Source organism: Cardiocondyla obscurior, linkage group LG15, assembly GCF_019399895.1.
Source record: "Cardiocondyla obscurior isolate alpha-2009 linkage group LG15, Cobs3.1, whole genome shotgun sequence".
Classification (NCBI taxonomy): Eukaryota; Metazoa; Arthropoda; class Insecta; order Hymenoptera; family Formicidae; genus Cardiocondyla; species Cardiocondyla obscurior.
Genome location: NC_091878.1, coordinates 2534462 through 2557140, shown reverse-complemented (window position 1 = coordinate 2557140; position 22679 = coordinate 2534462). Strand labels below are relative to the sequence as shown.

Sequence of the window (22679 nt, the reverse complement as noted above, 5' to 3'; positions counted from 1 at the left end):
TACGCCGATGCTATTGCCATTAATCATCGTTCAGCCTATTTTCTTTTCCCGCCCTTTTCTGTTCGCCTCTCTGCCTGAATTCGCAGTAGGATAGCTTTGTAAAAAAAAAAAAAAAAAAAAAAATCCGCCCAAACTTTTAGAAAAATAACCCCGCTGCGAGCGGAAATTCGTATTTCGAGACGAAGAAGAAACATATTTCTCGACCGCGCATATTTCGTCGTATTGTGTCTTTTTTTTCTGGAAATGTATTGGTTAAATTTTTTCGTGAGTCACGATGATGTTAAGGAAATTTATCGCTGATAATAAAATTAATTTTCTTTCTGGAAACAAAATGTTGGGTCCCGTAATAATGGTGGTTTTACGTCTAAAGAAACGAGGTAACGTAATAAATTTAATCTCACGACTAAACTAATTTTTTTTAACAAGTTTGCATTATTTTATAATATACAGAATGTACTTTTTACTTCGATCGTCGCATTTTCATTCTCACGAACAAATACGACAGATCGCGACTATCTTTGCGCGCTCGCAGCGTTAAAGCCGACATTCTTCCGGCATTTCACGTCGAGCCCTCGTGCCCCATAGTTTGAGCTACAAAGGTCAATGATCCCGTTAAATCAGGGGAAGTTCGAGTTCCCTTTGCCAAGCGGCGTATCCAAAAATACGTAAAACGCCGGACAAAATGCACGCGCGTGCCCCCGAGTGTCCGGAACCGGTGGTGTTGCACGTATAATCGCGTGTAACCCCCTATCCTCCCCTCAACCCCACGTTTTCTGGTCCCCTCCCACGAAAAAACACCGATGGTGGCACGTGTTCACGAGGCAAGATGTTACGCGGTTCGCCCCTAAAAATAGCCGGTTAGGACACCGCCACCTTTGGGGTGCTGCAGCCCATCGGGATGCACCCGTCGCGCATCATCCCTCGTGCCATCGCGCGCGTCACTATTTCCGGACGGCGATGTGTATCGCGTTCATATTGCTTAGTTTCCCGACTGATTTTCCTGCAGTCGACAGAGTAAGTTTCGAACTATCTTGCTCTTCAAACACTACAAATGATTATTACTTGTTGTTATATGTGCGTCGCGAACTTATTTAATTAGAAAATTAATTTTTCTGTTATTTACTAAAATAAAATAGAATTATTGAAATAAAATTGTAGCTTATGTTCGTATTAATTTATATTTTAATTCATTTAATCGCGATTTGTATAAATAGTATTCGTGCATATAAATGTGCAGATGTCAATTTTTATAAATTAATAAACCGAATAACTTTGACGTAAAATGCTGAAGAATATTTAATACGTTTGAGGACATTTTTGAAGAGAAAAGAGGTCTGAATCGAATTCTTTCCTTCCAAAAGGATATTTTCATACGTTTGGGTGCATTTCTTTGAGGCCCTACAACTTCAGGTAGTTTGTAAGTTTTCTAAAGTTTTCTAAAGAACTGGGCCGTAGGGTCGATCAAGATATACATCGATGAAACATTTTAGCCCGAAGTCCAGGTCTGCATTTCTGTGACGACCAATATCTCAACGATGAAATGTGCGCATCGTCGCTTAATAATTCTTCTTTATTCATAAATTTCTGCCGAAAATAATAGAAATTCTTTTCCAGTTCTGCATTTAATACTAAATGTATTCGTTTAATTAATTTTTTTTTTTAACTAAAAAGAAAAATATTTTATGCAATTTTACCGCACACGAAATAATGCACGCGTCGCGCATTCATGGACCGCCACGCGCGTCTCGAAGAGATATTAAGAGGAGCTACAAGGATGCGCTCGTGAATCCTGGTACCAGCATGCGCCGGTTTTAACGTAAGATTTCCTGGTGGCCAGAGATGGCGATGTTTAAATTAAGAACGGAGTGGATTTACGTTTTAGACCCCGAGGGCTGTGCCCTCTCGTATAAATATCGCGGCGGCTTAATGTCATATCCTCGAATCCACAGAGTGACTTCCGGTATCGCGGCGCGTGGCATACCGGAAGCGAGGGCACGTCGTCATCATCGTCGTCGTTGCCTCAAACGATAACGCTTACTTTTCGCCGCACCATCTTGTCCTTTTCCTTCGGCCCCAAACGAAAAACGACTCGTGCCCCGTCTTCTCCCTAAAATGCAGCCCCGATACAGCCGGTTGGTGATATTTATACGTTTCCTGTGGCAACACGTTACTGCAGCCTTCCCTTCTTCCCTTCCCCGTTCGGAAAGATATTTTACAACAGCGATGTCAGACTGCAGACGGAACTGCATGCCTACATCGTGTGGATAGGACGTTCCAGCGGTGCACACGTATGTTCGAATCCACAGGAGGGTGAACTTTGTTTCTCATGTATTACAAGATACTAATCGACCGCAATTAATGAAAGCGGTGTCATTTTTTTTTATCTTAGATGAACTTTTAACCGCCTAATATTTTTTTATGTAAAGTTTTAAATGTTTACTTAAAAAATTTGTAACTTTTAGTAATACATCTTTATCGTTTGGAAAGACGGGTTTGATTTCTCGAACTAATTGTTATTTTGATATAAAAATAATTACGTATGGCAAGCTTTAGCACGTGATAATCGATGCAATGCTTGTAACTTTTGCGCGATATCAAATTTTAGAAACTTTTTGCATTCTTAACATAATAAATATTATAGAAATTGACATTTTGTGATCGTAATAAATCACATCAATTACACAAGTTAAGTTAATCATAAAAAACGAACACCATAAACCAAACTAAGAAGCTTAAGCTATACAATAATTTTAAAAGCATGATTATAAATTAAAAATTTAATCAGCAACGTTTTCATTTTGTTCCGAACATGCGTGAATGCGAAGGATTTGGCTCAGAAAGGAACATTTTCAATCCTTCAGCATTAAAAGAATGTGCGGCAATAAATTCCGTTTGCGGTTTATCATTGCTCTTGACGTAAAAAAAACGTTCATGTTTGCATAAATTTGCGGTAATACTTAGAAGCGATATTGACATTGCAGAATAAAGCAGTAAAATTGTAGGTACATGGCGTTTAATATAAAAAAAAGGTTCTTTGAACGCATAAAACTTTTCAGAGAATATAGAGGCCAGAAAATTAAGCGTTTATAAAAAGCCGTTTAGCTAGTCGAAATTGTTAACAGTTTCTAACTTTAGCTGCAATTATTTTAAATATTGCTATAGCGCCTAAACAATTAATTTCAAAAACAAGCAAAGTGCATAGGTAGAATTTAATGATAATATATGCAGCAACTTACCACTGTCGTCCACAATCAGATGAACATGTTGCATGACTTCCTCGACAATTAGCGTTATTTTATTATTGACCGCCGCGCGAAACATCTCCATTACTATACGCCCAACCATTTGCCTGTAACAGAAAATGAGAAGTTCATATTAGATCACAGCCAGGTAATCCGCGTAATCTTATCAATCAATTTGCACTTTTTTAATCAAAACGTGCAGCTACGTTAAGTTAATTTGCTCGATGAAATATGTTCTGCTAAAAAGAATAAAAAAATATATATGTATAAAAAATATAAAAGAGAAAAAATTGCCAAAAGAACATGATCAATGTTAACCATATAAAAAAAATTTTATTCACTGTAAAAACGAGGTTAATTATGTTTTATGGTTTTTTTCCTCAATTAAAATTGCAGTTTTTTTTCCCGCAGCTAATTAAATTATGTTAATATAAAGGGTAACAAATATCTTTGCGCTGTGATTTTCAGCAGCAGCTGAATGGAGTACCGATCGGAATTTTCCGATGTAAGTCAATCCATGATGTGTTTGACATTCGCATATTCGCTTTCTCAGATATGTTTGCGTTCCACTAATACATCATCTCACTTCCTTATGCGATGGTTCGTTCTGTCTGATATTGTTTGACGTAGTTTCCCATTTTTTAGTAATAAGAAAGCATATATCATCTTACTCGCTCTTACACGCATCGTTCGCGGTTTCAATTTACTATAATACACGCCGTGATAAATTTTAGCTAAACTAACTAATTAATTAGACAAAATTAATGCAGATTACAATAAAAATTAATGCAAAATAGCTCGTTCACATTAACATTGTTTTGATATTTTTATAATTCTGTATGCAATAAAATTGAATTAATAAATTAAGCAGAAAATAAATGTAAAAATAAAATTTAATCAGATGATATTCAGACATCGAGCCCAAAAGAAGAAGGCAGATAATTTTTCTAAGATACTCTGACGCAAGGTACCGAAAAGCAACATGTGTCTATTTTAAATATTGTACGATCCATGATGCACCTAACGTTCAAGTGCTAAAAGGAAAATATAAGAGCGAATTCGCCGCAAATTCAGAAACGTTCGATTATTTCCATCAATTATTCATACTCGGTGGGAAAGTATCTTTCGGCACATTCGGGGCCCCGTGAAATTCCGACAAAACCTGAATAAGCGTTCGATAATTAAATACATAAACTGCGTCAGGCTGCGGCGTGGTCATTTCCCGAAGCCGCGCGGGTCGTAAAAGAGGAGGACGAAGAAGGCGAAGGAAGAAAATGCCGGAGTGTCGAGGCAAACAAGCGCCGGGGCAAGGTACACGACAAGGAAAACGAGACGGGGACGAAGGCGACGTTTTGCGGCGAGCGCGCACCATCGTCGCGGGCCATGAAGGCGGCGGCTGGCCTCCAACGGCGGCGGGCGAGCAGATTCGAAGACGAAGAGCAGGAAGTGGAAGACGAAGTATCGCCGTCGTGCAGTTCGATCACGTCGTCCACCCTACCTTTACCCTTACTCCTGCGTGCCCTTTCCCGCTCGGCGTGACTTGGTCCCCACCGTGGTGTCGGGGGACCCTCCCCTCACGTAAGGGCAGCAAGAGAGTGCGCGCGCGAGCGGGATCGAGCGGTGGAGTACGCGTACGAAGTAGGGGAGAGTGTTGGCGGTGGTGGAGGCGACACCAACGGAACATCGCCGGCGGTACCCCACCAGGAACATAGCGGTGCAACACCGAGTGGGGCAGAAACGTTCTCCAAAGTAGTTGGAGAACGCGCGGCTGAACGTCACCGCCCGTGAACGCCTACCTAGCTGGCGCAAACATGGCCGCCGACCGCGATGACGGCGGTCGCGGCGGCGACGACGACGTCGACGTCGACGTCGACGTCGGCGAAGTCCGAGGGAGCCCGAGGACCGTCTTCCCGGTGGAATTTTCGGGAGTATGCGCGCGCGTGCACTTTGCGGAAGTCGGCCTTCCTTCCATCCCTGGACCCGGCACGAAGACCGCGTGCGTACCCTGCTTTCAGGCGCCCTCTGCTCCCGCTCTTGCATTCCGCGGGGCGACTAGAGTCGGTTTCGCGCGGACCCAGGCACCCCCTGGCCCAAAATTGAAGTACAAACGCCGAACGCTTTCCCTACGGCCTACCACGCGCATGATCGCCGTACTTCGCGAAGATCGATAAAGAACACGGCGTTTTCTTCCTCCCCTGTTGCTCACGCGCGCACAAGTAGCATTGTAGTTTGTGTGTGTGTGTATACGCAAACATTACTCACGTAATATATGTATATAAAGGAGAATTGATTTTAGGTATTGCACGCCACAGTTGGAGTGGACTCTCTTCCCGTAATCTTCTAATATCGATAAGTTGTTATATGTCACAGAGCTGCGAGGGAAAGAAACTTTGAACACTTCGAACATGTTAGTTCGATGCATCAGAAATCGAATCTTTACTCGAGAGATTGGAAAATTTATTAATTGGTTAATTTAAAAGAATCCTTATTTTAATTTTAATAGCGACTTACTTCGTCTTAAAAAAATAACTCGAAAAGAAAATTATTTTCTTCTAAGGAAAACACAATATCCGACAAAAGAAAGCAATCGTTTTCTTGTTCGATTCAATATCGTTTTACAGAAATGTAAAAAAAGAAAAAAAAAAGAGAGAAAGAAAAAAGAAGCAATACTTTTTTGTATCGTAAATATCTTCTCGTAAATTAAAAATTCCTGCTAGAGTTTAAAATAAAAATAAGAAAAAAGTTTACAATTTTTTTTCTTTTTTTAAACTCGTAACCAAATATCGATTAATATGAAAACCGACATTTACCTGATACTTTTTTTATCGCTCTGTAAATTTATTAGGTCCTTGTAACATTTCATTTTCCAATAATACTCTTTCTCCCGTTTAAACTCAGAAAAATTTTGACAGTCCGATATCTTATCTTCAAAGATAAGTGCACGAATACGAAAAACTATAAAAATGGAAGCAAAAACAATGAAGGAAGTAAATGCAAAATAGCTCAACTTAGAACTATCTTAGCGCTGTTTTTTCGCCAATATGCTAATAAAACTAATGAACGTCAATGTTGCGCGCGGGAAGAGAAACGCAGCGGAAAGACTTCTCGCCTCTGCAGAACCGAACGAAGTGAATTCGAAAAGGATCAAAGAACTCTCGGATACTTTGAACTTGACAATGTGACGTTCAATCGGTTACGACCGTCTCTTTAAAATAATTTTTACAGAAATTGAAGCAAAATCAGTAAGAAAGGGGATATCGTATCTTTAAAAAAAAAAAAAAAACCCAGAAATAAATTGAAAGAAACATTACGTCTCTCGTTAGAGCAGCGCGATCAAAAGTACCTTCAATCGAAGAAAATGGAGTGTTATTGGCTAAGTATTAAGTGTCGCTGAAGAGAAAATGAACCGAATCAAAGAAAAAGAAAGTGGCGCGTGATAGATGTTGAAGACTTAAGTTTCGCTCTAATACTTCTATGAGTTTTCGATACAGATAAAAAAAAAGAAAGAAAAAAAAATCAAATGGTATGCTTCGAACATATCGAACGAGGTACAACGTACGCGGACGAAATTATGCGGCGGTCTTGTCCGATTGGCATCAGGTCGATCAAACGGACATGCGATTCGCGGGCGACCAGTTTTGCGGAGCCGTTCAACAGCGCGGCTTTCCTCTTCTCTTCCTTTCACCCGCGCGGGGAAGCTTGAGGGAAAAGAGAAGGGAAAGGAGAAGACGAAGACGAAGGAGAGAAAACAAGAAGTGAAAGAGAAAGAAGGTGAGCGGGAAAGAGAAAGACGTCGAGTCTGGTAGCGGAGTCTCCGCGCCACGAAGAGGCTATAGAGAGAAGGAATGTTGTTGTTGTGCCGGGAAGCGTTTGCACCGACGGAGGGTGGGAGGGAGGCGGTGGAGTGAAGTACGGTGGTATGACCGGCGGCGTGGAAGAGCCCGATGCAAGGTAAAGGGAAGAGAAAGAAAGAAAACCCGAACGAAGGGAGACGAAGGAAGAACGGGAGATGGAACGGCAAGGGAGCGAGGAAAGGAGGCTTGTGGAAACGGGACCAAGAAGGGGAAGACGAAGAGGGTGGAGGCGCGTTAGCCGATGCACTGGAGGGGAGGCGAAGTCAATGTACCGCGGGGGAATGCAACGCGCGCCAAGTAATACGGGGTCCTACGTCAGTGAGTACATACATTCTACCGCACTTTACAACGCATTGCCCTTCTCTCGTTCCCTCTTTCAGTCTCGTAGTTACTACTATACACGCACACGCGTCGATGCCATCTCGATACGCAAAGTTATTGCACGCGGTGCATCAGAGGATTGCCGCATTACTGCCAAAGCACGGGTTTTTTTTTTTGGTTTTTTTTTTTCTTTCAAGAGAGAAACTATCCGCACGATGCCGCCGGTGCGTACGTAATTACAACGGAATTAGTCAATTTGACTATCAGTTGCATAATTAAGTCCTTTACGTTTGCCGGTCTCACGCGTTCGCTTTTATACTCACGCTCATCTATCTTGGTCGCTTTCATTACGATCTGCACGCGCGCGTATCGTATCCCGTGGCGTGCACCTGTCCCAAGTATAAATTGCACATCTATTTAACCGAATTTCGAGCCGTTGAACTTATTAGTTGCATTCGATTGGGCATATATTTTTTTCACGTTAGCGCGACGTGTTGCAAATTATTTTTTTGTTATATTTGCCAAGCATATTTCTGAAAAAATTAACAGTATTCGAATGATAATTACAAATTTCATTCTTTTTTTCTTTTACAAGATATAATTAAAGTTAAATATTTAAGTTTACCATCCAATTAATTCTTTCGTTTTTTGGTCTTTCTGTTATTACTATCATTTATCATTGATAACATTATTGCGACAGCGCGATAAACTTTTGAAATTTTTCATCGTGACACACAGTGTTATATCGCTTTTGTCACGATTATTCATCGAAGAATTATTACCCAACAGTAATAAAAAAACAAAAAAAAAAAAAAAAATAAAAACTTAAAAATTGCCGCGCGCAATTCGAGTTTCACTTAGCCTTGGAGCAACAAGGCAGGGTCTCAAAAACGTGCGTTTTTCACCGCACAAAGAGAGATCGCGCGCGATACAACAACACAGCGCCGGCGAACGGCGTGTGGTCCTCTTCCTCCTTTTCCACCTTCCCCTCGCCGCTCCGGTCACTCGGCCGTTCGCACTGGCCTCCTTCTCTCGCGTCCCGCGCATTCGCTCTCTTTTGTGACGCTCGTACTTCTTTCGCACGCAAAGAAATACACGAGGAGCGCAAAAGTGAAGGAGAGAGGAAGAAAGATATAATGCGAGCCGGAGAACGCTACTACGCGCGTTATATGCGCAGTGCTCGTGTGCTCGTATACGCGATTGTATGAAGGGTACAAGGTTCCGCGTCCATACACGCACGTATCGTGCGTGTACGTACACGAAACATGTTAGGGAACGCCGCTGCTGCTCCTGCTTCTGCCGCCACCGCCGCCGCCGCCGCCGCCGCCGCCGCCGTCGACGGCGTCATGTAAGAGTGGGTGAGGAGTCAGCGTGAGTAGCGTGTGTACGCGCGGCCGGCGTGCGCAAGCGCTCGGCGGCCGGCGAGAGGTGCACTGAATGAAATCTCCCACCACGGCCTCCACCAGAGACGTCGCCGCCACAAAACGCATACACGTAAACAGGGCGCGTATTGCACGAGCGGGCCCGAATGCGTCGCGCCGCGGACGCTGTTACACGATGCGGCGCGGGAACACGCTTGGCTTCTCCTCGCGCCATGTGAACCCCGGGAAAAACCGGAAAAACCGTAAAGCCGCGGAGTGCCGAGTGCGAGCACTGCCAGTGAATCACGCATTTACGAACTGATGCAATTTACACGACGCTTTACCGTCGCCGTTAATTAAACTCGATTTTGCGTCTTGAATACGGTAGAACGAATAAAAGAGGAAACGATATCTGTAAGAATAAAGTTCGGACGTGCGAACGCAAATTTCGCACGAAGTTATCTTCCATTCACAATGCGTGATGCAGTACCGGATGCTTCAGATCGTTCTCGTTATGGCTGTCATATCGTTATTGCCGACCTCGATTCGCGTTACGAAAGCAAGTTAGAAATATGTTCGGCGAAAGATCGGACATGGACTGATAATTGTTATCGCGTACGAGTTTCGTCAGTTTCGAGAAACAATACCATTCATTGATAGCGATTGGAAAAAAATTTACGCGAGCATAAACGAGCAGATACCGAGAGCGCCAAAAAGTACTTCATAAAATATAAATCATAACGCATCATATAATTAATAAAATAATTGTAAAACATTTAATACTGCATATTTTTATGTAATAATATTAAGGAGTTGATGATCGCGCGTTTTGTCCAAGTAATAGACTGTTATTAAAATAAAAAATTAGCGGGGGATGGATTTTCGCGTAGGATCGTGTCGGCGGTGCCGAATTGGTGCAACTAAAAGCGGGATCTAAGATTCGGCATGACCGCTAACGTCGTTTTAGGCGCGCGCGACACCGGCGACGACATATGCCGGGTCTGTGCGTGCAGCTGCTATATCGTCTATGGGGTTTGGGTCGGTGGGTGACACGTTTCGTGCGTCGTGCACGGCTGGTACACACGCGGGATTCAGCGTAGGTATTGATTTGTGGAACGCACCCCCTCTGACTCTCTTACCCCGTCGCGCCGCGTTCCCTATCTTTCTCTCTTGCTCCACTTCACCCTGCCTTTCTCTCTTTTCGCGCATCGAGTGCGTCACACATGTGCAACGTGTGCGTGTGCGCGCGTACGGGCGAACGCGCTCCTCTCTTTCCCTCCTAGACACAGACGCGGTTCGGAGACCGCTCCCCTCCGAGCGCATCCCGTCGGCCGCACGCGGGGTGACTGCATCCTTTGGGTGGGTCAGGGCCAAAGAGACAGACGAGAATAGAGCGGGGATGCGCGAGACGAGGTCGAGAGAAGGGAAAGGGGCATAGGGCGGGAAAGGGGGAAGAGGTGGAGTTTGTCAAATCTCTACCGAGGTCTCTGCACCCTGTGATTTCGCATCAGCTGGCTTCGCCGTATTCTTATTATGGCCCCGTACTTGCCCTCGCACACAACCTTGCGGCGCGGCACGTTGAAATATATATATTTTTTTTCCTTTCTTTTTTTCTTTTTTTTTTTTCGCGCTTGTCGATCTCGACGCCTACCTTAAGAATCGCAACCTCGGAGGTGATACAGTTTTCCTACGGCACAGAATCTGAGAACAAAGGCACCGTTATGCTGTGCGATCTATCAAGAATTCGATTCAGTTATTACAGTAACTCCTCTGTAGCGGAATAGACGTCTGTGTACTATTTCGTGCGATCGATGCACGACTTTAGAAAATTATATAGTTCGAAAATGCAGTTAAGCGAATTTCTTTTAATACTCATACAATTAATTTAAAAAAATTTAATCTGTTCAATATTAAAAAAAAAAAACATTGCAGCGCTATAGATTTTTGTAAAATTCAAAAATGAGTCTCGTAAAGGTAGAAGTTGCGAAAGCTGTTGAGACTCCTCGCGATACCAAGGGCCGAGAACTTTTTACGCTGAGGAATATATGTAAAAGGGTCATTGTCTGATCCGTTTAAAGATCTCTTTCGAGATAACACCCTCGGAGCAGGTCACGATCGATAATACTAGCCGCTGTTAATCCCGTCAACGGCGCCGATCGACAACAGATACTGGAGACCACGTTCCCATGAGCGCGAGGGGGTCATATCCCGGGACCGGGACCAAAGCGTAAAAGGAAGCGCGATCGAAGGACGCGGCGAAGAAGGCCAACGGGGAGGACTCACCTCGAAGATGGGAAGAGAGAAAGAGAAAGCGCGACGGAGGGCGCGAGAACGCGCGTAGTGAGAACGCGTTGCGATGAACGATCCGGTATGTATCCCCAGCGACGACGACGCAACGTGTCTCTTCTGCGTACCGGTCCACACACGTTGCGTGTCTACGTGCGTGCGTGCGTGCTCGGCCGTACGTATCACGAGGGCGTGGAGGAGAAGAGGCGCGCCACCACACCGGCGGTAGAGAAGCGGGTCCGTGCCCGGGAGTGGCAACGGTGGCGGCGGCAGAACCGATGTAAAGGATGCGAGAGAGTGGCCCGCGGAGGCGGAGTAGCCGACCGAAGAAAAAAAAGAAAAAAAAAAGAAGAAAAAGGAGAAAAAAAAAGAAACGAAGGACCGGCGAGGAAGAAACGAAGAGAGAGACAAGCGGGAGGAACAGGGAGAGGCAAACGGCCGAAGTAAACAAGTGGAAGCGGTGGAACGGGGACGGGTATCGGTCAGCGCGGTGCATTTAGTGCATTCCTGTAGTCTGCGCCGTGCCGCGGGGCCCCGGAGCGAGCGGCAGAAGAAGAGAGATAGCGGACGGACGGACGGACGAGCAGAGCGAACGAACGAACGGACAGACGGACGCAGCAGGGGGGGAAAAGGCACGGGGAAGAGGGTGGCGGCATCCGAGAGGGCAGGAAGGCGAAGGGAGCGAGAGCGAGAGAACTTCGCAACGCGGCACGCCACTTTGGACCGACGGACGTAAACCGCATTCCCGGCCGTGACCTTCGCTAGGACATCGCCACTGCCCCCACGCCCGATACCTTCTATCCCCCCGCGTCACCACCCTGCCGACCCCGGCATCCCCGTTCCGCGTCGTTCGTAGCCCTCCGTTTCTCTCTCGCCCTTCTAGTCCCGCGCGCGGTGTTCTTTCCTTCTCTTTCTCTCTCTCTCTCTCACGCGATGCCTGCGATCCACACAGCATCGTAGAAGCCGCCGTCTTATGCCGTTCTGTCTTCCCGCCCTCTCTTTCTCTCTTCTCGCATCCCTTTGATACTCGTGGGCGCGCAAAATACCAAAACATATGATCAAATTCATATTTGATTGCAGGTTTCGCAATTTTGTTTTAAGTAAATTAATGACGATACGTAAAAGAAAAAGAACATTACTATTTCTATCTATAAAAAAGAACTTTTGGAAATAATATAAAAATCTGACCGATAAATTAATTACTCGCGCAACGTGCGAGTATAAAATTCATACGATAAAGATAAGGAAACGAGTCATTTTTTATTAATCGGCTTGCCTATCGTCTGATTTCACGTACATTCAAGTGACACGCCTGAGGTTTATCGTACCCGAGTAATTGGCGCCTTCGAGAATGTTGTATTTATCACTTCGTAGCTCGTTAGCTTCTAATCTCATGGATTGGGCCACGCTACGGGCGCTATCGCTGCCATCAATTGACGTACTTTCAACGGCGGAATCTAATAATACGAACTCCCAAGAGCATGATTCAACGCGATGATTCAGGGAGCCCGGGCAAGTTTCGGGGGACGACGCGCGGCAAGCACTTTACGAGCAGGATGCTTTGACGCGATTGAGACAAGATTTTAGACACGACATTCTTAATTTTCCCCCTGAAAGCCAAGACGAGATCGAAGGAGCACGAGAGTAAAAATCGCGAGCGAGGAGATGAAATCGAAGGAAGAAGCTAAGAGGACCATGTGAGGATAGACTCTAAAGAATTTTTAAGCCCGCTCTTGCCACGCTCTTTCTCTAATTTACGAGCGGTCGCCCTGAATTCGTGCAAATATTTGTCGAACGTCCGCCTAACGGGTGTGTGTGTACACGAAAGAAGAGAAAAGGGAGGAAGTAAAAAATAAAAAAAAAAAAAAAAGAGAAGAGGGAAAAAGGCAAAAGAAAAAACAATACTGGAAATGGGAAAATCATCGGTTTCTTTAGCGCGGCATTCTCTTTTTCGCGCTGTAAAAAAAACTGCTGCAGGTATCTGGCCTCAAACAGACCTCGCAGATATATCGTATTTCCCGGCGTTGCATTTCGTCCGAAATTGCGTCCCGTTCTAGTTTTCAAAGAAGCTCCTCTCTCCGAGAAAAGCCGGCATCTAGCCGGAAGCGACCGCTGGAAGGTATTTGTTCGCGAGGGTCGAGAAACGGAGACGGCAAGAGGAAGAGAAAGAGAGAAGACGCACCGCGAGTACCTGAAAGTCGTGTTAACACGCGCTGCTGGACGCTACAAGCCGCTCCAATTAGCATCTTCCTTTTCTTCATTGACTTCTCTCTTTCTCGCTCTCTGTCTCTCCCTCTTTGCGCCTCTCCTCTCGATTCTTTTCGGTGCCGAGCACTACGTAGCGCACCGTTCAGCCGAGAAGCGAGCACCTGTTGAACGAACAGTCTCTCGTGCGCGTCGAGAAAAGTATCGATTCGCGACATTGCAAGTGAAGCAGTCGGAATTTTTTTTAAAGATTCTGGTAAGTTTATTCCTGAGGGAGATCGAGCTAAATTCGATAAAATTTACGCTAAAATCGCCATCGAGTTACATAAAGAATATACGCAAAGAAAATAAAAAAAATTTTTGATGCAGCAATTATCTATACGAGCGTATTCTGTACATGTCGATTAATTTCGTGCCCGTAAGAAATGAATCGTGATTAAAACCTCGTACGCAATTACAAACGCATGATCTCTCACCAAATAATATCTGTGCAATAAAACGAGCGTTGTGACCGATATGCCATCAACCGCGAACGTCATTCTTGTTGATACGTTTATCTCGACAATAAGTTCAAAGAGTCAAATGTGTGGGCATTAATGATTCATCGGCTCCAGTGACATCAAACGCATTTCGTGAATTATTAGGCGACAGAGTATAACGATGTAGGTACGATCGCAAAAATATAAAGAACTAGAACTCGACGTCTTCTCGCAATTTCAAATTGTAATTTTAACCGTGAAAATAAAATTAACGCAACGTTCTAAGAAATAAAAAAAATTTATCAATTAAATTAGAAACCGACATTGCCGTGCCATTTCGCGTGCCGGATCTCCGTTCACGGAGATTAAAAAACAAACAGGAAAAAAAAAAAGAGATAAAAAAACAGAAACTCTTGTCAGCGACAATTATCATCGTGCCACGCGTACGCAACTGACCACGCCGGCATCTTAATAATTCGGGAGACGTTCGCGGGAGAGATATGAATGGGAGAAGTAGAAATGGCGTGGCGTTGTTTACCGTCTAGCAGGAACGAAGTACCCGCGTGTACGCCGACAGAAAAAAACGACGGAGGGAAAGAGCGTGGACCCAGAAAGGGTACAGCGCGGGAAAGGCAGAAAGAGAAAGAAAAAAAGGGGGGCAGGGGGGAGGGCAGAAGGGGAATTCAGCTGGAGCTCGGTGCGGGGATGGATTTAGTTGGGAATCGGGAGAGCGTGTGCGAGGAGCCGTGCACAGAGGATCTGGTACGAGAAGACTGGGGGCCCCCAGGATTCGAAGAAAGAAGAAACGTAGAGTCAACGACCCAACGAGGAGAGCCGTCGCGCGGTATTATAAGTCGCGCTCGGGACTTTATTGCACGCTCTCTCGCGCGGCGGCCTCGCGCCACGTTCCCTCCACCATTACCGAGACGGTGGCCCCGGCGGGCAGTTATGCGCGATTAACGAGAGTCTTTTGATTCGATTACGGGGGAAGGGGGCAGGGGGGAAATGATCGCGCGCGCAGCAATAAGCCTGCATATGTTCGTGCAAACATCTCGATTTTAGAGATCTCACGCGAGCCGCGCGCGCTCGCACCCCGGCTAATGGGGAAACGCGGGGCGAGATGTTGACGCCCCGGAGGCTCGATTCGGGGCACGCTTCTCTCGGGGACGCGATTAAAATGTATCGCGGGGCACCCAACGAAGTTTTCATTTACGTGACGAGGATTTAAACGCCACGCGCGCGCCTCCTCATTCCGCGGGAGTCCCGAAGGAATCGCGAGGCTCGCAATTATAATCTCATCTGGATCGGAATGACGAGATCCGAGAATTCGGTTGAAATTATATAGCGTACTCGTAGTGAGCGAGATGCAGCGATACGTTAATACGGACCTTTTTTTTTTTTTTTTCCATAGAACGCGCGCGCGCAGTCACGCGGCTATTTCCTGTCACATTCCTCGCCTCGGATTCCAACGCGCCGGGCTTCCATCGAGCCGTATGAATGACCGTCGCGGCGACGTGGACACACGGTCGTCGATCTCCTGACGTCACGTCGGCGGCGACGGCGGCGCGCGGCGGTCGTGTTACGACCGTGCGACCGTTATGTGACCGATTGGCACACGACACAAACCGACACCGTCGGAGATACGTCCGACGTATGCACCTCCGGGGCCACGCATTCGTCGCATCACGTTCGCGAGCAGTCGCCTTGTCAGCTTGCGGCAGACGACGACGTCCGGGGTCTCCCCCGGTCTGCTTTACTTTTTCAGCACGACCGCGATTCCACGGAAGAGAAGCAATCTCCGCGAACGTACCTGTCGAATCTTTCCGATTTACCCCGTAGATCATCGACCTCCCCTCGGCATATGCGAAAACCAACGCTTACGAAGTCATCGGCATTTCGCTTTTCAACGAAATTGAATAAATTCGTCGGTTTCTTGAAAATAAAAAATTAATTAATTAAAATTTAGAAATATAGAAACGGAATAAAATAACAGAATTTTTTTTTTTAGAAGCGCTTATCGGGGCCTCGTATCGTAAGAAGATTTCGAATGCGGTCGGAATATCTCTCTCCTTATCTCCGGCAATGCGTGCGCTCGCGCTACGGCCCCGTACTAGTCAATTATGTGCGCGCTCGGCTGAATTAACGATGCGAAAGGGAGGGCGAGGGAAGCGGAGACGCGCGCGTCGAAAGACGTGCACGTCGTATCGCGGCGCGTTACGACATGGATAAGCCCCGAGATACGGGCGAGAGCGTTGTTCCGAATAATTCCAAATCCGGGCGCGATTAAAAGCCCGAACGGCGGCCCGCGTTACGGCGCGGTTTCGGCGAGCGAGATTGATATGGAGATTAAAGAGAGGCCGAACACTTCCACCTCTCGCGAGCAAGAGCGAGAAGAAAAAACGGCGGGACGCGAGGGACGGAAAGAAGGGAGGGGGAGGGAAGGGTAAAAGCGGTCCTCGAGGGGTTAAGGGAGTGTGTGCGAGAGAACGAGACATAGAGAGGCATATATGAGACAAGGGGAACGGCGTAAAGGGGGCCGGTGGAAGGGGGGGTGGGAGAGGGTCAGTAGCTCCGCGTTCTCATGCATTCCGCTCTGTCATGGCGGTCGCAGGCCGCTCAGACGCTCCTCGTCCGTCCTCGTCGTGTGCACATGCACACACACCGCGCGGCGCGGCGGCGGGCCCCGGTCCCCGGCCCCGGCTGCCGGCCGGCCTCGTTGCCCTCGCCGAAAGAAGAGAAAAAGAGCGACCGAGGAAGACAGAGAGGAAACGACGCGCATTCCCCTCTGTGTGCGTGCACGCGCGCGCGTACGCGGTGTTTACTGGATATTCGGGGACACACGAGTCCTCGAGGAATTACCGGGACCCCGCGAGCATTCGCGCGGACGTTCCCTGCGTCTCACGCGACGGCAAAGAGTCCACACACGCATCCGACGCGTTCTCCGTCTCTTTCGGTCATTATCTCGGTCCCATTCGGCAGATCTACCGTCGAGATATCGACACTCGCGAATTCTTCATGCAATTGCAGATTCTTCGTCCAACACGTACGAGAAAAGTATTCACGAGCGCTGTGTCCCTCGCCTCTTTGCGATTTCAATACCGACCCGGAAAAATAATCGGCCAGTTGCGAAAACGATTGTCTAATTGTCGGTAGGTATGCTAGATCCGAAACGTGGCAAAAGTGGCGGAGTGATAATTAGAATTCGCCGCACGATAAATTACCCGGGAGCAAGAGAGCCGACGGTGGTGGTGCGCGAGAGAAAAAGGGAAAGAAGCCCAGAGAAGGGCGAACGGCCCCGGGGTTGAGAGGGATACGGAGAGGCGGAGGGAAAGCGGCGAGGAGCGCCCACCGTGCTAAATGCTCCACGGCGAAGGCGCCCGCTCTCACGCTGCTCCGGACCCCTTGCGCCTCGGGCCCCGAGGGCCCTTCTGTACGGCGACGTAAACAAGGCACGGACCGTGGCCCCGAAACGATACGTGTGCACCTATATAACGCGGTCTCCTTTATTCTCCCGCGTTCGGTAATTTGGCCGGCAAACCAACGAATTTCGCGCGAATATAATCATTACTATTAATGAAAAAATTATTGAAATAATTTATATCCGCAAATAAACACATTTTACTCTGCGCTAACTGATTTTAGAAATAATATCCGGCGCGGCCAATTAATTTGTTATTAATTCGACTGAAATCTCACGTCATATATGACTCATAAATTAATATATTCTTTCCGTGCAATAAAATCAATTTAAAAAAAGAAAAAAAGATTTAAATGTTACAAAAAAAAAAATTTCTTTTATTAATAACATTTTCGTTGTAAATGCAGAATTATACTTTGCATATTTTATCAGAATGAATTTTATCGCTTTATTTTGATCGTGCCTGATTTGACGACTTTCGCGGGCAGTGTGTCTTCCGCTTTGTTATTCATAAGAGAGTGCCGAGGCGGGTGCGCTCGCGCACAGCCACGCTGCGAGAGTGTTCGGATCGTATCGAAGGAGAGGTACACGGAGCACGGAGGTCGGGATTCTCAGGCGGTCGGTCCGAAGACGGCATTCCACTGGTACCTGTCCTTAACTCAGCCTCCTACAGTTCGCATTCACGGCTCGGCAGCGAAACGAGCGAAGGTGAGAGAGAGAGGGAGAGGAAAGAGAGAAAGATCGGCCCACCTATATAACCATAATACAACATACGCATAAGAATCTGGAGGATCTCAACGCGGCGAGGAGCCGAGGCACACCGCCGTCGAGCGAGGCGCAGGCGAGAACGAACGTCCGAGGTAATAAGGCTCGTGGGGAAGTGGAGTTAGGACTTTATGCGAGACAAAGGGGCTCTCTCGCGAGTCACGTGTTTGCTCCTACTCGTTAAAGGGGCCGCGACTCGTTTCCAATTAGGGAAATTAAGCGAAATTCGAAGAAATGCCGAAAGCAACAGTTGTACGTATAATGCTAATGAGTTCAATGTACGATCGAGATGTGCTTTAAGCGGCTGCTACGACGAGAAAGCGGCGGAGAGAAAATGTCGCGGAAGAAGAAGAAAAAAAACATTAAAAAAAAAAATTTTATTTAACCGAGTAGACGAGAGCGCAACGGCGATTTACTGTAGCTTAAAATGAACGAGTATCAAAGGGACCGGGGTGAGCGTTGGCGAATTGAATTTCCAGAGAAGCGCGGAAAAATCGCGGCGTGCAATGCGAAATGAACAGGGATTACCTTCGCGCGTTTGCCACCAAGATTACACCAGTTTCGATAGCCGCGGCAAGGACGGGGCAGGGCGAGGGGACCAACAGTTACGCGAAGCAAGCGCGAAAAAAAATGCACGGCAATAATATTCAGGAATGCGATGAGCACGATAAGAGAAACACCGCTGAGTCGTCGCGCGCGCGTGCTTACAGGCACGAGATTCTCGTTCGCGAGTGATCCAAAAAGGGTATTGCATACCGGTATTACTATATCGTATTTCGCTCTTGAAAGATCGTAAAGTTGTAATTTCACAGTTCCCCTATCTTCCGGGAGAAAATTTCTTTTTCTTTCACGCTCCTTCGCGAATTGTATATTTAACCGTGATTTAATTTAACGTGATGAATTATAACATCGCTGGTTAAAATAAGAACTGAACGTGGCATCGATTGGTGTATCAGATATGCGTATGCCGCATCGATTTACTTCCCGCATAATTAATACTCGCTGGCAAAGGGTAATTTTACAATCTTAAACAATTCACGATCAAGATGTATGTAATAATAATCAGGATATGTGCGCGTATTACGAATTTAAATTTTATTTAAATTTATGATAATTGCTGCAGCAATACTTGCGTTTATTAAGAAAACAGAATCAATTGAGCGATAAAAACTTATATCCAATGAGCCGAGAAAATTAACGGTGATCAACGTACACGTGCTCACATAATCACGGCCCTGAGCACATGATTCTACTTGATAGTGAACGTTCAACTTCAGCTGAAGCTTATTATTCTCTATCACGACCTCGATATTTTTGTAACAAAATTCTTTATCTCAACTAATCGTTATACAATTAGCAGGGTGATCGTGTCTATAAACGTTTATACTATGAGCTTTAATTAGCGAAATAATATTCGCTAAGTTTTCAATTTTACTTGATCTGATGCTTTCCTTCAATTGCAAAAAAAAAAATAAAAAATAACAGATGCACAAAATTTCAAAGAATCTCATAAAAATTTTTTGAGAAAATAGTTCTGAAAAAATACAGTTTCGAAGAATATAAAATTTTAGAGAAAATTGGAGCTTGGTACGCTGAGAGTTGTAAGTTATCAGAAGAAATTCACGTGTTCACGGTTTCTCTCCGATTGACGAATCAAAGTCTGAATGACTGGATGAAACAACACGGTTGAGCACCTCTACACCGCGGGCGTACGGCCGTATCGGGAAATATGAATGTAACGTTGAAAACTCATTCATAACGTGACCGTGCGGGAAAAAAAGTTTATACCAATCAATTAAGCGGAATGCAATCCGGGAACGTAAGGACGGGAATTTTTTTTCTGATTGCGCAAAGCTCGCGTAGAGAAAGAGACGTCGGTACGAGAATTCATTCATTACGCGAACGTACGCGAAATAAAAAAAAAAGGAAAAAAAAAAAATTTTTGAGTAATTAAATAGCGTACGATAACGAATACAATACAACGGAAACGTGATACGTTAATTCACCGGTGCTCAGGCCCGCTGAAATGAACGTTTCGGTAATCGGCGAACTTTCGCTCGCGTATATAATTCAATCTCCGTCGATCGCCCGTGCACTTTGTCGGCGACTAGGCGAACGCGGTTATAAAAGAAGCGATTGCAAAATGAACGTAAAAGCTAACGAGTCATTGCATATTTTGTATCGACGTTATCTTACCAGTGACGATTTTCCCCTCGCTCGTGGACTCCGTTTCACTTTTCTTCACGCACGTTTCGCCGAAGTGGAACAAACGAACTGGTGATCGAACGAACGAACGAGTGCAGAAGAGCGAAATGATGCGATTCGCGCGTATTCACAACATACACGAGACGCAGTTCTTTCTTTTTCTTTTTTTTCCTTTTCTTTTTTCCCCGGTCGTCGAACATGGAACGCACTGTAGGCCGAGAGAACGGGAAGAGGGACGGGACGAGCGAAAGGGGAAGAGCAGGGGGAAACGAGAGGGGAAGAGGGCAGATCGTATTATGGGAACACACACGCCCGAACACGTGTGTCTCGCTTCCTGTGGCGGGCCGGAAGTCTCCGCCGCGGCGCACTATGGCGCACCGTAGTGTAGCGTGACCGCGCGCTACGAGGGCCATTAGAGAGCGCCTCCTCTCCTCAATGGTTCGGAAGGACTAGTCTCGGAGTATCGAAACGCACGTTTTTTTCCTTCTCTTCTATCACTCACGGTGCGCGTTATTTTTATTATTTTTTTATTTAATTATTTTCTTCCTTTTTTTTTTTTTTTTTTTTTTTTTTTTTGGCTCGCGAGGGCACATCGCCGCTTAGCTTCGATCGGCTCCGCATTTATTTCAGTTCTCTTGATCGGTGTCCTGTCGAAAGGTCTGGTGAGATCCGCTTTCGGCGAGCGCGCCAGTTTACGAGCGCTGACTGACGTGCGCGGCGCGTCGTTTCGTCACCCGCATGACGCGCCCGCGTCACGATATTCGATCGTTAGTGCTCGCACGGCTGATAAGAGCGACGTGGGAGACCAGGCTTGAGAAACGGCTTCCGTGAGAGCTTTCCACGTTGCGCGCCGCTCCGAGCGCGGGGCCTCCTGCTCCCTCGTACCTCCGACGCGTGCTCGCTTGTTGCGCTTCCTCCAAACTTTTCCGAATGGTCACGGCAACATTTCCTTCCGATCCTCGCATCCTGAGACTGCATCGTCGTCCGCGGCTCTCTCGTCTAGCTTGCAACTTACTCGTTCCTCGACTGCACTCCGGCATCGTTTCTGCCACGCTACTCTCGGGATGGTAAGTCGATATCGTACTTATCGCGATACACGTTGCACTTAATCCTTAGTCTCTGCGAGCAAAAACGTGCGAGCGTCCATGCGGTCGAGCGTGAAGGAGTTATAAAAAATTTATAAATTAAAAAAAAAAAAAAAAGAAATCAATTCGAGGAAGAAGTCACGAGGAGAGCAACGTGCGTCCACCCGCGTACGGACGGCCACGGACACCGGTCAACAACACCACGTACTCGCGCGGCGGCCTGTGCCACACTGAGAATGATCGCTTGCGCGTCACTCGCGCCAATGCGCAGACGTCGGATGCGCACTCGCTAGTACGCACGGCGCGGCAAAGACAACGCGCGAGCAGGCAGGCAGCAGGCAGGCAGCAGGCAGCACCAACGCAGGCCCGATGCACGTACGCAGGGGTAGAGAGACGCGAAGAGGGACGCGACGCGTCGGAGGGGAGGATATGCGATGCGTTGCCGCGAGTGGAGTGGCGGAGGACCGCGCGGGGGGAAAGGGGCAGACCCGTTAGTTCTCAGAAGCGGATTGCCGCCAAACAGAGCTGCAACCGCGTACCGGGCCTGGTGGTGGCTGGCTCTCTCTTTCCCTTTCTCGTTCCCCGTCTCTCTTCTCCTGTACCTCGAGACCGCCGGTATCGGTGTGCTTTGGGCCTGCTGGCACCGATACTTCTCTCTCCTTCTCTTTCTTTCTCGCTCCTTCACGTAACACGCACGAGAGGATTGAAAGAAGATATGTGAGGCTTGTGAAAAATGAACGGATCGGCGCGCGAGACCCCGCATTACTTTGACGAATGCCTACGCGACCGTCAAATTTCACGGAACGCGCGAGAATAACGAGTGATTTATAGTAATTTACATAAGCAAGAGACGGCCGTTGTATAAAAATTGCAGAAGTAAATTAATTTTACGAGAAGCCAAAAGTAACGAAACGGAGAGGAAGGAGGAATAAAATGCAGAAGGAAGTCGCGTCGCGGTTTGTGTATACGCGCGTCTCGCGCGGCGTGCGTTCTTCTCTTCTAATCCGAGGAAGAGGATGCAATCTTGTTCCGTACCGGCCGGTCCGCGTCTTCCGTCATCCCGTCGCCCTTACCTTCACGCCGACGAGACACGTCCGACAACACACACGGGCGGTCGAAAAAAACTGGAAGATTCATTAACGGTTCCCCAACACGAACCTGCGAAGGCAGGCGCGCGCGTGCGATGCCGGTGCATTCCATCGCTCGTGCCCGTGTGAACGACCGTAATGCATACACGGTATATACACGGGAAGCGCCAACACGCGGGGAAGAATGATCGCGCCACGGCGACGGTCGAGCGAGACAAACGGGGACGCGACAAAGACAGCCGTACCTTGTACTTGATATGCGCACTTGGACGTTGGACGATAAGCTATCTAGTTCTTGTCTACTGTCATTAGCGAGATACGCGAAAACCAAGACGGGATTGCCGACCCCGGCGTACTTCTCGCTGGGGGG

At 46.8% G+C, this 22679-nt stretch overlaps 1 protein-coding gene across 6 annotated transcripts in view; it reads right to left on the bottom strand.

Moving 5' to 3' along the window:
* The window catches only part of LOC139108383 (serine/threonine-protein phosphatase 4 regulatory subunit 1), a 110926-nt gene that overhangs the window by 8251 nt on the left and 79996 nt on the right, over positions 1-22679 (bottom strand). For 5 of the 6 annotated variants that reach the window (XM_070666612.1, XM_070666613.1, XM_070666615.1 and 2 more), the window contains one exon: positions 3237-3349. In XM_070666612.1, coding sequence (XP_070522713.1) covers positions 3237-3349 — 113 coding nt within the window. Of the gene's footprint in view, positions 1-3236; positions 3350-20127; positions 20645-22679 lie in introns of those variants that run through there. The other variant, XM_070666617.1, reaches the window with a different exon arrangement.